This window comes from Phoenix dactylifera, chromosome 10 (assembly GCF_051530095.1).
Source record: "Phoenix dactylifera cultivar Ajwa chromosome 10, Ajwa_hap1_PhDact_Kaust_v1.1, whole genome shotgun sequence".
Classification (NCBI taxonomy): domain Eukaryota; kingdom Viridiplantae; phylum Streptophyta; class Magnoliopsida; order Arecales; family Arecaceae; genus Phoenix; species Phoenix dactylifera.
In genome coordinates this window covers 32,662,761-32,675,607 of record NC_143199.1, presented here as the reverse complement: position 1 = coordinate 32,675,607, position 12,847 = coordinate 32,662,761, and the positions used below count along the sequence as shown (strand labels likewise).

General features: G+C 45.1%; 1 protein-coding gene across 1 annotated transcript; it reads right to left on the bottom strand.

Moving 5' to 3' along the window:
* Nucleotides 1–811: 811 nt before the first annotated feature.
* On the bottom strand, nucleotides 812–6,475 carry LOC103719880 (E3 ubiquitin-protein ligase WAV3-like). Its single transcript, XM_008809351.5, has 2 exons — nucleotides 5,361–6,475; nucleotides 812–3,133 (listed from the first exon to the last, which is right to left on the bottom strand). The coding sequence occupies exons 1-2, from the start codon at nucleotides 5,592–5,594 to the stop codon at nucleotides 1,220–1,222; spliced, it is 2,148 nt and encodes a 715-aa protein (XP_008807573.4). The 5' UTR covers nucleotides 5,595–6,475; the 3' UTR covers nucleotides 812–1,219.
* Between the last annotated feature and the right edge of the window lie 6,372 nt (nucleotides 6,476–12,847).

Sequence of the window (12,847 nt, the reverse complement as noted above, 5' to 3'; positions counted from 1 at the left end):
GGCATTTCATGCATCAGAGAGGATGCTTATGCCGGGCGAGCAGATCTCGGGGACTGGGGGCGCGGTGGCCGGTGGTGGCTCTAAACAGCATCGCATAGCAATTAGCAATCTGTGTGCGCTGAGTTGGTTGCCTGCCTAACTGGTGTGCTGATCTTCCTTGCAGAGCGGCCTCCATAAATTCCATACATCCGTCAAGAGTTAATATCATACCAGGAGTTTTCTTGCAAATACAACTTATCCGAGTTGATTTCTAAATAGGGATAAGGGAAAGCATTATATGGACTAGTAATAAAACCCCGAGCGAGCGTGCTTTGCATGTTTCAGGGTACCCAAACTCACGCTTCATGGAACTTGCAAACTGCAACGTGAGGGTGCAAGCATAACTGACAGAACAATATCAAAAGTGGTCATCAGCACGAGACTATGTGAGGGTCAGGGAAGGGACAGATCAACATTATGTTGAGAATCATTCATGAGGCCCAACACAAAGATTAGTAATCTGCAATGATAACTCTGTAGAATTGTACTTATCAAGATGACAGAGACTACTTGCAATGTGAATAATCAAAAGGCAGCTCACGCTTGACTGAATTTTTCTATATTGTTCTTTTCCTTCTGCGTTGAAGCATGAAACAAATGCATGTACTGAGAAACCATGTTCTCCGCTGTGGATCGAGCATATGGATGCTCTTGCCAACCCTAGAATCCAACCAGCAAACTGCTGGGCTAAGGTGTTATCCCATCTCGAAGCGAAGAACAAGAAGCACAACATGTTATGTAGGAGGAGGGGAAAAAACAGAAGACCCATAGATTTAAATCATAAAGGGCGGAACACATATATCATAAGAAGAATGCAACCCACAGGGGCAAAGTATTCCCTAGATCACAAGCATAAACCCCCTCTCTTCTCTTATGCACACCACCAAAACCAGAGCAAGAGGACAAAAGAAAAGCACCAAGGTTAATACCCTTCACCTTTTTCCCCACTCGAACTAAACCTTATCTTTCCCCGCACTTTTTCAGTTTCCATCACCCAAACTTATTCATTTACAAGATAACAATATATCCCACCACCAATGTAAAAACCCTCCAAATCCACCTCTCTTTACCTTCTGCACTATACCACCACCATTCCCTATTGCCCAAAACCACAAAAAAAAAAACAGCAGCAATAAACAAAAAAAACTGGGATGTTTCCTCTCCTCATAAGGATGTAAAATTACCTGGGCTGCAGCCTTGCCGGGAATGATTTCGCTTGTCGCATCTGTGGATTCGGACGCCGAGATGCAGGACTCATTGTTTGGGAACGCTGCAGCATGTCGACCATGGATGGTGTCTGATAGGCTTGCAAGAGGCTGCTATCTCCTGAGTACCCACGTGTTGTTGCCCTCTGCCATGAGTGTGAGCTAAGCCCCGACAGCACATATGCCCGCCCTGATGCTTCATATCTTTGCCTGCTAGCCATCCTTCCCTGGGTCTCCCTCAGCTCCACATCCAGCGCCTGGCACAGCTGATCCCCCAGTCGCCCTGCCAGAGATTCCGACAGTGTTCTCCGGCATTCTTCAAGTATGGAGACAGCCACTGAGAGCTCACCACGCTCAGCAGCAGCCCTCGCTTCAGCCATGGCCTCCGCAGCCCGAAGTCGGTTCCTCTGACGATCCACCTCCATGGACATCATTCGTTCCACAACAACCAACGGCCTTGAGATCTTCACCTCCAAGCCTTCCACATTCACCGTCTCTTTTGACACAGGATCTTTATATGCACAGCTCACTCCGAGCAACACAGTTTCTTCACAGGCGGGTGGAACATTGACTGACACCAGAAAATCCCTCTCTTCATCTGCATACAAGTCCCCCACATCAACAGATCCACTCTGACCATCATCTGCCACCTGATTGGCATAGCTACCAGATTTTATGAGGCCAAGGTGCACACCCGGATGCACACACTTCACACCAACATGCATCTCTTGCACCACCACGCTCAGAAGCCCACCAATGCACCGTGCAAAAGCATCCTGGATTGCACCCTCAGACTCGATAAAAGAGAAGGTCCCATCAGAGGTCTCCGAGATTGAATGCATTGACTCAGAGTCATGGTCAGCACCGAAACCAAATACATGAACAGGTATCTGGCGACTCATGCCACCACGAATGGATGATGGAACTAGTGACCGGTAGTCTGGTTGTGTAGGGTGAGCACCACCAGAAGTTGGGGTGACAGTATATGTGTCTTGCCCATCGGAGAGCAAAATGATGCTGCAGACAGGATTCTTCTCCCTACGATCTTCGATCAGTTTTGCACCCTTCCTGAGGCCCTCGGCAATGTTAGTCCCACCACCAGAAGTCAGCGAATTGACAGCTTGCAAGGCCTGCTGCCTGCCAGATTCGGACATCCGACGAAGGGGAAAGAGCCGGCAAGCAGTTGATGAGAAGGCAATTACGGAAAGCCGGTCAGAGGGCCCAAGGGTCTGAATCACAAACCCCACAGCTCGCTTCAGCAATGCAAGCTTGGTACCTGCCATGCTGCCACTAACATCAAGCACTGTAACAAGGTCAACAGGAGCTCGAGATGTTTTTGAGAGATGAGTGTTCCCAAGGGGATTTCCACCACAGGTCTCCACCGTGGGAGCACATGGAGCCTTCAGATGGATTAGAATGGTGAAGTTTTCTTCAGAAACTGACTGTTGAATGGCTGAGAATTCTGGGTACGTCTTGATCTCTACTGTTCTCATACATCCATGTTGCATATCTTTAGGTGTTTCGGATGAGGAATCCAAAGACTCGTCATCATTGAAGACTATAGGCTCCGAACTGTGCAAGGGAGGTGTTAGATGGTGATGCCTATTCGAAGAGTCGACCCGAGGGAGCTGCCGCAGCATACTCACATACCCATCATCTTGGGGCCAGTTGATTGGATTAACTCTGGCTCTTCCATGAGGGTTCTCGGAGGATGGGGGACCTCGAAAGGGAATCTCCTTCCATTTGGCCCTACAAACTGGGCATACATGATTGCCATGTTTTACATTTGCAGCAATACAATGGAAATGAAAGGTATGTGAGCATTCTGCAGTGAAGAGAGCATGACCATGTCCTGGTTTCATGGAAGCTAGACATATGGCACATGTTTTCTGGAAAATAAAAAAATATAGACAGAGTAAACTCAGAAAATGTAAAACTTCAAAGCACATTCACATTAAAGCGTTAGCAAATAGCAATAGTTTTGAGCAGCTACCAAGGTCACATGGTATTAACAGTAAGAGAGAACTAGGAATATATAAGCACATAATCAAAAGAAAAAAATCCGATGGACAAATGGAGTGATCAGAAGCTGCGGCAATATAATTGTCGATAAGAATTTTAGCAGGCCAAGTTTTCTGATGATTGTGTTCCACTCAGTTCATGTCAAACAAGAATTATTAAAGAACGAAGTAAATTTCTGGTGATTGTGTTTCACTTAATTCACCTTAAAAAAAGAATTAATCAGGAAAGTAGTAAGTTAATACTCAAGAAATAGCCCAATCTGAAGGGACTAGGGTAGAGATGACAAAAGTGACAATCAGCTAACAGGTCATCTAAGCTCCAAGAGCCATCTACCCTGTTTCCTAACCAATACTGAAGCATTAAAGAAACTATGATTTTCCAACAACAAGATTAATGATGTGCTCTACTGGATTGAAATCCTGTACATTCAAGAGTCGTCATTGACAGCTTGATCAACATCATAAGAATAGCTTGAATCTACTGCTGGTCATCCACATGGGTAGAATGCCAAAATTTTAGGCAGATAACTTCTTGGGGAAAAAAAGAATTAGACCCTCAAATTGCTTGCAAATTCACTGAGTAACTGAAAATTGCAGAAAACATAGAAGCAAGCATAGCTATCAGGTAACTGATACGAATATATCTGATGCATACAATTTGAGTATGGCGAACACTCATCCATCTATATAAACCAATAAAAGCATTTCTTTTCTCGGATGACAAGTTCTGTTCCATTAAGGTTAAATGGCTATCATTCTGGTTATTCTAGTTGATGACTTGGGGTGCACAAATAAGCCAGACATTTTGATTCAATGGATCACCTTGTAGTACATCACAGGCCAGTATATGCAGCATCTCATAACAATTTTTAAATCCTCACCTTAGGATATCTACCCCCAGACTCATGTCATCAGCTTCATGATCTAGCCATCAAAAGTAAGATAATGAACAGCTTTAGAGGTGAATATCAAAGCAGTTTCAACAATTGGCCAAACTTAAGACCTTAACAGGGATCATCAATAAAAGTAATTCAATGTGCCGAAGATTTCTAAAATAAAAGTTGCTCGCATAACAGATTCAAATATAAGCCTCATATGTGATCCTGCTACCTATTTTAGTTCTTCAAAATAAATCTGTTAAACCGAGCATGAACACCACACAGAGCAGATGGAGCAGGAATTTGGAATTATTTAGCAATTATGTTTGACCAACAGAATACCAAACAATGAGGATATCAGTAAACTCTACTAAGTTTCCTTTTTCGGGTAATTATGAAGCCTTAAACTAGGCTGCCCCACTAATTAAAGGTGGTCGGCCCCAAAAGATCCAGTGTGTGTCCTCTAGTCCACATAGATTATGGGCCCGGTCCGCTCTGATATCATTTGTAACAATCCAGAATCTCACCCAAAATGACTAACCGCAAGGTATTAGTTGGTTCCTTGATCCTGTATAAGTATCCAAGATTTATCCAGCAAATAACCGATGTGGGACTAAACACACATCCGCACGAGTCCTCACATCTTATATTGTCATTAGCCCTAAGGGCCTAAAACACAATAACTGTTCCTGGCCAAAAGTGCTAACTTTCTATTCGGGCTAAGAGGGAGGTAATGAGAAAAAAGGCAACCTGAAGCAACCTTGCCTGATAAGCAAACGGCAACTGGGCCTTAAAGGGAGATGGACTAGTGAAGTTTATCACCTACAAAGAGGAGAAAAATAAAAAAGGATCGCAGACAGAAAGCAACAAAACGCCATCATCCCAATTCCATGATTTGATAGAACAGCACCAAAAGAGAAGACAAAAGAAAAAAAAGGAGCACCAAAGCAAAAGAGAAACCACCAACTTATACATCCCCAATCCCATTTAAAAATAGCGGAACCGGAAGCATCAAGAAAAATTAGTGAATAAGGCATCCAAAAAAAGTAATTCTTCCACCACTACAGACTGAGGTCCCCCCCAGATCGTGAGATTCCAAAAGAATAAATAAACAGTCATTAGCGCGCAAATATCATCAAAAAAAAAAAAAAACTATAGATCAATTGTATATTGATCTCAGAAGAGATAATTACTATTTGGAGGCAAAAAGGCCAGACCTTGAAGGATCTGCTTCCGGATTTAGAAAGCCGGAGGCCGGAGGAAGTCGGGGTCGGAGTGGTGGGCATCAAGGCGCGGAGATCCGAGGTCCCGGACGGCGGAGAGACCACGGCGGCTTCCGAGGACCTTCCGGAGGGGTCATCAGACGGTGAGGCATCGTCGAGGGCCTTCGGGACGTAGACGCAGAGGTTCAACCCGAGGGCGAGCTTGGCTTTCCTCCATCTGCTTCCCATTTTCCACCGAAACGAGATCCAGAGGCTTGGGACAAGGGTTCGGATATGTCTTAAGCGGATTATTATTGCTTCATATCTGAAATTCCGACAAGATTCCGAAGGATCGGAGCTAGGGTTTCGAGAACGGAGGTCGAAGGGGAAGCGATCGAGGGCGGATTCGAAGCAGTGGATGACTTGGGTGAAGAGATGGAAGTGTTTTTCCAGATGCCGGGTCTAGAAGAGGGAATCGGTCGCCGACGGAAGCGGCTTTCCTCACTATGACTTTCCTCTCTTTTGGCGAGCCGCCATTACAGAGAGAGAGAGAGAGGGGGGGGGGGGAGGAGAGAGAGAGAGAGAGAGAGAAGCAAGGGGTATGCTTTTTGGACCTTGGTTGGGAGCAGCTTTTTGGAAGCGTGAGCAGGAGGAGGGGGAAGTGGAGTTGGGACTGGAAAAGATAGGAATTTGCTGCCTCTCATTTATTCCCCGGTCTAGCATTCCCGTTTCACCGTTGGATCACCCACCGCACAGCTCTCAAAGCGCTGCGAACTCGGCCATTCATCCGTCCGCACAGCTCTCAAAGCGACCTGTAGATGATCCAACGGTGGATCTGAGCGAAGAAGGGGAATCCTTCGTTCGCGCGAAAGATACGCCCCCGGACCCGTCTCCAAGCTACTCCCAAACCACTTCAATATTACAGGACTGCCCTTTCACAGGACAGGGTTGACGCGGGGAGCCGGGTCGTATCTTCCGCGCAAAAGAAGGATTCGCGCCATCGGATCATCCACCGATCGCTTTGAGAGCTGTGCGACCGGATAATTGGAGAGTTCGGAGCGCTTCGAGGGCTGTGCGATGGGTGAACCAACGGTGATTCGCGCGAAGGAAGGTGAATCCTTGTTCGGCGCGAAAGATACAACCCCGATCCTTGGACTTTGAAGGGAGCATGGGGGGGAGAGCATTCCAAGGGGAATCAGGCGTCCAACGGCGCTTGCTTTGATGTCGCTATCGCATTCAGTCCTACAGCACCGACAAGCAGCGGAGGCCAGACAATATAATATAATATCTATGCAATGAAACCCATGTTTTACTTGTGTGCTCGGTGTACGAAATGACGTGGACGATGCGGCATCTGCTATTGAAACGTGGCATGCTGCGGAGGCCCGACAAATGGATGGCCAGATCCCCGTATTTCTACCTAGAATATGACGGTGACGTGCTGAAATTACAAGTCAGGCATCGGACACGTCCAATCTCCATACGGCTCGCTGTTCGGATAAATTATTCACGACATATCGCCTAGTGTTTCACGGTAAATGACCCGCATCGGCCAGCGCATCACCTGTCTGCTTTTTTTTTTATGAAAGCACCTGTCTGCTTCGCCAGTTAGCGAGACAGCTCATTTGAGCCAGGAGTAAATCGGTATATGATGTGATTCATCCAAGATGGTACCGTTACTTGCCGCGACGCTTCAGTTGTCTGGACATGATGGAGGTTGGAAATGGATGGGCGGTCCATGATTAGATTGGAAACTTGCATTATAGGATTGTTTCGATGTTGAAAGCATCCAACCGGCCAGCATTTTACGCCAAAGAAAATTCTGGATGACCTAATTTCTGTTGCATCACCTTCCTGTGCTTCTACTTTATTGCAATTCCTTTTTCGTTTGCTCACCTTTGTATATTCCCTGCCCTTTCTTGTACATAATTTATTCTTAATAAAATGGGAAAGCCGGCTTTGCCTCCCCCTCACCTCCAAAAGTAACAAAATGAAAGAAGCCTGAGAAATCAAAGCAAGTCGGGATCTCATCATCTTTTTATCTTAGAGATGCAAGTAGACAATGAATCATCTCCCTGCAAGAATGAAGAATCCTCTTTTTCTTTTTTCTTTTTTTTTTTTTTTTTTTTTGTGGGGAGTCATTGGCGACTTTTGATTGCTAATCATCCCCACTATCCACTCCTACATGCAATGGTTTGTCCATTGTAATCTAAGCCGGCATTCAAAATCCAGAAAACTCTGCAGCTTTAGCCTAAGTTGAATTAGAAGCTAAGTGGTCCCGCACATAATCATCAATAAGTGGTAGATATAAATTGATCATAATGTGCATCTTTCTTGTCTCATGTTAATAGTGGTCCCGCACATAATCGTCAATGAGTGGTAGATATAAATTGATCATAATATGCATCTTTCTTGTCTCATGTTAATAGATCATCTGGTGTATATATATATATGAATCCAGTTGATGCATTGCAGGTTGGTGTTAGCAGAGCATTTGATACTTTACTTGCATCATGCGATCGTTCTCCTTTCACCACCGGTGAACACTCTTATTTGATCATGAATAATATAATATCACATAAGTATCGTTGAATCAGAATGGCATGTCGACGAGTTTATTGCAAGAGCTGCTGCCAAAGTGCTGCCATATTTATTATAGGGTTCGCGCTTTCCGAAGAAAATAAGGGCAATATTTGCATAGAATCTTTTCTGCGGTATAACTGCATTCTATTTGACTCACCAAATCTTACCTTTTATATTTAGGCCACCAACTAGTTCAAGGGGATAAAGAAAGTTGTAAGCCAGCTAGCAGTATTAAATTAAGGATGTTCCACATTTCACAGTAATCCAACATTTGTATTGTTATACAGCCCTGAAGCGGGGTAAATAGAATATTATGTACATCAATTGCGACGTTCAATGTATCTTATTACTTTATCTTAATAATTTTTTAGTCTCCTCGAGGATCATGGGATGCTGACATTGGATTATGAATTTTACAGGACTAGTAAATTATGCTCTTCATTTGACTTTCTGCTTTTCTCTGGACAAAGATTGGAAGAGGGCATCCATTGGCCCATTGATTTGGTTAATTTAATTGCATCCATCTAAAAAGAGATTCTCAAGTGTTGGTTTACCTAAAGCCCGCAAGGAGAAATTTCTTCTTCTTAAAAGAGACAAAAAAAAGAAGAAAGAAGCATGCGGCATCTGACTTCTGTGCGTGGGACAGTGCCGAAGCCCCACTTCACGTGCCTCGCAGCATATTATTGGCCAGGGAATTAAGGCCCGGCAGTTCTGATTTGATTCAACCCGGAACCCTGCAGCATTCTTTTCCTTGTCAACGCGACGTCACCCAGCGTGGCGAGTTGGCCAACAATGCGGAGTTGGTCGTCCTCGCCATCCTGGCAGCATGAGGACAAGAATTGGAGTTCGCAGGACCAAACTTGATCCATTGCAATCAAACGTATCTCTAGCCTTGCAGGCCGGTTAAAAGCTGGACAGATCTTTTCCACCGCTGGGAAACTCTAGCGGTAAAAATGCCCAGCCATAACATGAAGTCAGATGAATCATTGTCCTGTCAATGTTAAAAAGCCTGCTCGGGCTGGTTGCTTGGCCGGTAGTTTCATCTACAACAAAACTTTCTGGGTGCCAGCCTTGATATATTCTTAAAAAGTTTGTTCTCCCATATATTTTCGTACCAGTCGAGCACGGCCCATACTATGGTCCAAGGGTATCTAGCTAGCTAGCTAGCTAGTAAAGGATAAAATTGGCTAACCTTGGATGATGGTGTATGGTAATTAATTAAGTCCACAACAGATGCATTAAGTCTTTGTTTCTTCTCCATTTTAGAAAAAAAAACAAATGAATGCAGCAAATCAGCTTTGGCTAGCTGAAACGCTCAAGGAGTACCGTATGGTTCCTGCCGCAGACAGGTCAAGGATTGCGACGTAACTGTTAATTACCTCATCCTAATCCCGGATAACCATGCATTGCAGTCACGCAGACTGGTTGAGCAGAATCATGTGGCTCGCATACATTGCATCCTGCCTCGGATTCGGAAACGTTTGAAAAATGCTGACATTGATCAGTTTTCGTTCCAAGTTTTTGCTGGTACATCATTGCAGCTCAAGGATGGGACAAGGCAAGACGTACCTTTGCATGCATAAAATTGTTCTTAGCATTGATTTGGAATGAATGGTGGGTGGACCCAAGCATGAGACCTAGCTCAGGGAACCTGGCCTCATACGGATTAGAGAGAGCGGGCTGCATTCAAGTCCATTAATGGTCGGGTCCACTTAATTAGCGGGGACGTGTAAATTAACCAAGTTGGGGCGAACATATATCATCGAGCCGGCCAGGTTCCAGTGGGTACATGGCATCGGAGGTGCATCGTCAAAACTATTTATTTGTCCTTACTTCGTACATAGGGTCCGTCACAGGATGGCTACCTGGCGAGGGCCACCAGCATGATGTCGCATGTTGCTGCCATCTGCTCTTCATCTGGTAGTTTTCTGCGCTGCCAGTTCAGAAGAGTCACATGCATGGAGGAAGGAACATGTATGTATGTATGTATATGGAAGGGGTCCACCATCATCCCATGGGCAAGAACCGGAAGCAGAAGTGGCGCCACCACCACGGGCTCTTTTTTATCCAACGCCATGGATACGCACGCCACCACGGTATATATATATATATATATATAAAACCCCGTATACGTAGAGATAGAGAGATTCCATGTCATCTCATTTGATGTTATGCAGCATGGGATTCCACCTATATACTTCTATGATCAACAGCAGGCCGCCCGTCGTTATTCTCAAAAAGAAGCATACAAAAAAATCAACATCAACATGACTTCCCTCGATCGGTTGAATGTTATTTTTTTTTTTTACCCCGACACATGCTAGACTGAACGTACTAAAACGTCAATCGAAGAAGACACATATCGTATTTTAACGCGAGAGTCTTGCATCAAGTGCCAGCCGGTCACAGCAGCTGGTAAAATTTTTGTTATTAGGTTTGCATGATCACTCAGTTAGGATTCCTTAATGTCTCCAGCTAAACTGATCGTATTGTTTTTGTTTCTCCACGGTCAAAATGACTTTCCAAAGTCCTTCATTTTTTTGTTTGTTTGTTTTGGAGGAGCATTGTTGGACAATTTATGGCCATATATATTTCTTACACCCTTCTTTTAAAGCTTGTGGTGGAAATCTTAACATCGACTACTGCGTTCAAGCTAAAGGCGAAGCCCGGAAAGACTGTGGTCCGTATAAATTAAAGTTGTGGTGGGAATGCCTCCATCTGAAATTTGCACTCTCGAAATCTTTCATTTCGAGAGCGGTGTAATTGGCTAAGCCAAGTCCAGTCAGATTTTTTTAATAGTTAAATAGCAAAATTATACGTGTATATATATAGGCATGCTTATGCAGGATACTTGCGTGTGTCGATCGACAAGTTCAAATGAGAGTAGTCACCACATATGGCAGCATGCATAATGTAGTCCTATTGATAAGCTCGACCAACTTAGTTTCGATCTAGAGCATTAATATATCGCTTCGATGCTCCATGCAGACCTAAAATTAAATAAAAAATAAATCCTTACATCAAAATCGTGCTTTATTCTGAGTAATGGGGTTGGTGGATACAAGCTAAGGCGCCTTTGAGCTGTTAGCAGCAGGTCCAGCATAAATCCACCATTCATCTAGAAGAGATATCAACCGTTTTCGTTCAGATAAATTTACCGGAGTGCCGAGCCACGAAGAAAGCAACACAATCAGCAGCTCTATTTGCCTTCCGAAACACATATGCTGCCTGGAAGTATTCTATCTTCCTGACCAGTCTATCAGTTTCACCAATTAACGAGTCACCATCCCCGAAATGGTCCACTCTCTGTATTTAGTCAATCACCGTGGAGGAATCCCCTTCAAGGTGTACCCGATATGCTCTGAGAACTCTCCTCGCATAGGAGATGCCCTTCCAAACTGCCCTAAGCTCTGCCTCAATGATGGTCAGACCAAGGGTGTGCCGACCCCCTGCTACTACCAGTATACCATAATGGTCTCTAATCACAAATTCCACTCCTCCATACAAACCATCCGCTAACATGCCACCATTGAAATTAACTTTGAGATGACCAAGAGTTGGGGGTACCCATAAAAAAAGGGTAAACCTAGGCGCTATGACAACGAAACGGGTATCCCATATGTTCCTGGCCATCCCAGAGGATCTCGACGCGGTAGCCATAGTAATCTCCGCAGCATGACGAAAGGCCCTGTCCACCACCGTCCTCGACGCTGATCTATTGCCCTCGAAGACACGGGCGTTCCTATCTAACCAAATATGATAAGCCAGATATGCCCTCATGATCCCCTCCTCGACAGAGCAGGTCTCCTCATGGAGTCCCTTAAATGGTGTAGTAGGTCATTTATTGACTTCAAAGCCTATGGGGGAGGAGAGGGAGAGCACTTCCAAATCTGAGCTGTCCTGGGGCACCTGAGGATAACATGAATAATGGTCTCCTCAGCGTCCGGGCATGCACATATCACAAAACGAAGAGATCCGTACACCTCGTTTGGCTAACATCCTCCTGGTCGGTACACAGCTCCACACCACCTTCCATATGAACAGTGCCACCTGCGGATGGATCCGCATCCTCCAAATCCAACCTCCATCGATCTACCGAGCAGGCTCCCGACTGATCAGCGCATGAAGGTTCCTGGCACGCACCCTAGATCGCCTAGTCGACATCCATACCAATCTGTCTGACTCCCCACAGGACGGAATAGGAATGGCCAGAATCCACTTCACCAAAAGCTCCCCGAAAGCCTCCCGAATTAGTCCCTCCCTCCATCAACCCTCATCAGGAACAAGCAGGTCACTAACCCTAAGTCCAGCTAACCTGGCTGTGTCCACCATGGTCAGCAATCAGCAAATCGGCATCTCCGTCACCCACCTATCTTCAAGCACATCAACGAACCGTCCATCGCCGATGGCCCATTTGATTGTCGAGAGCACTAGTGGAGTTCTGGCAGAAATCTCCCTCCAAATAGGTGAACTGTGGCGTCGAAACCGTGTGCTCACCATCTCCGAAATGACCTCATACTTGGCCATCAGCAGTGAGGACCATATGCTATCCGGCTCCAGCAAAAATCTAGCAACATGTCTCGCAACAAAAGCCTCCCTCATTGCAACTAAGGATGGCACCCCCAATCTGCCAGTCCTGATCGGCTAACACATAACCTCCCAGAATATCAAATAGATGCCAAATTTCTAAAAATCTGCTCAAGGTGTGCCACTGGAAGTATAGAATTGGATAGTAGGTAAATCAGGATCGAGAATAGTACTGACCGCGCCAAGATAACCCTATCCATTATGAAAAGTGAGTGCATATGCCAACATTCTATCATGTGTCTGATGTTGAGCTCGATAGAGGAGCAATTCCTGCTGCAAATTCGCTGTCCTAGGATCGAGATCCCAGGTACCTTAATACTTCTTTCTGCTCA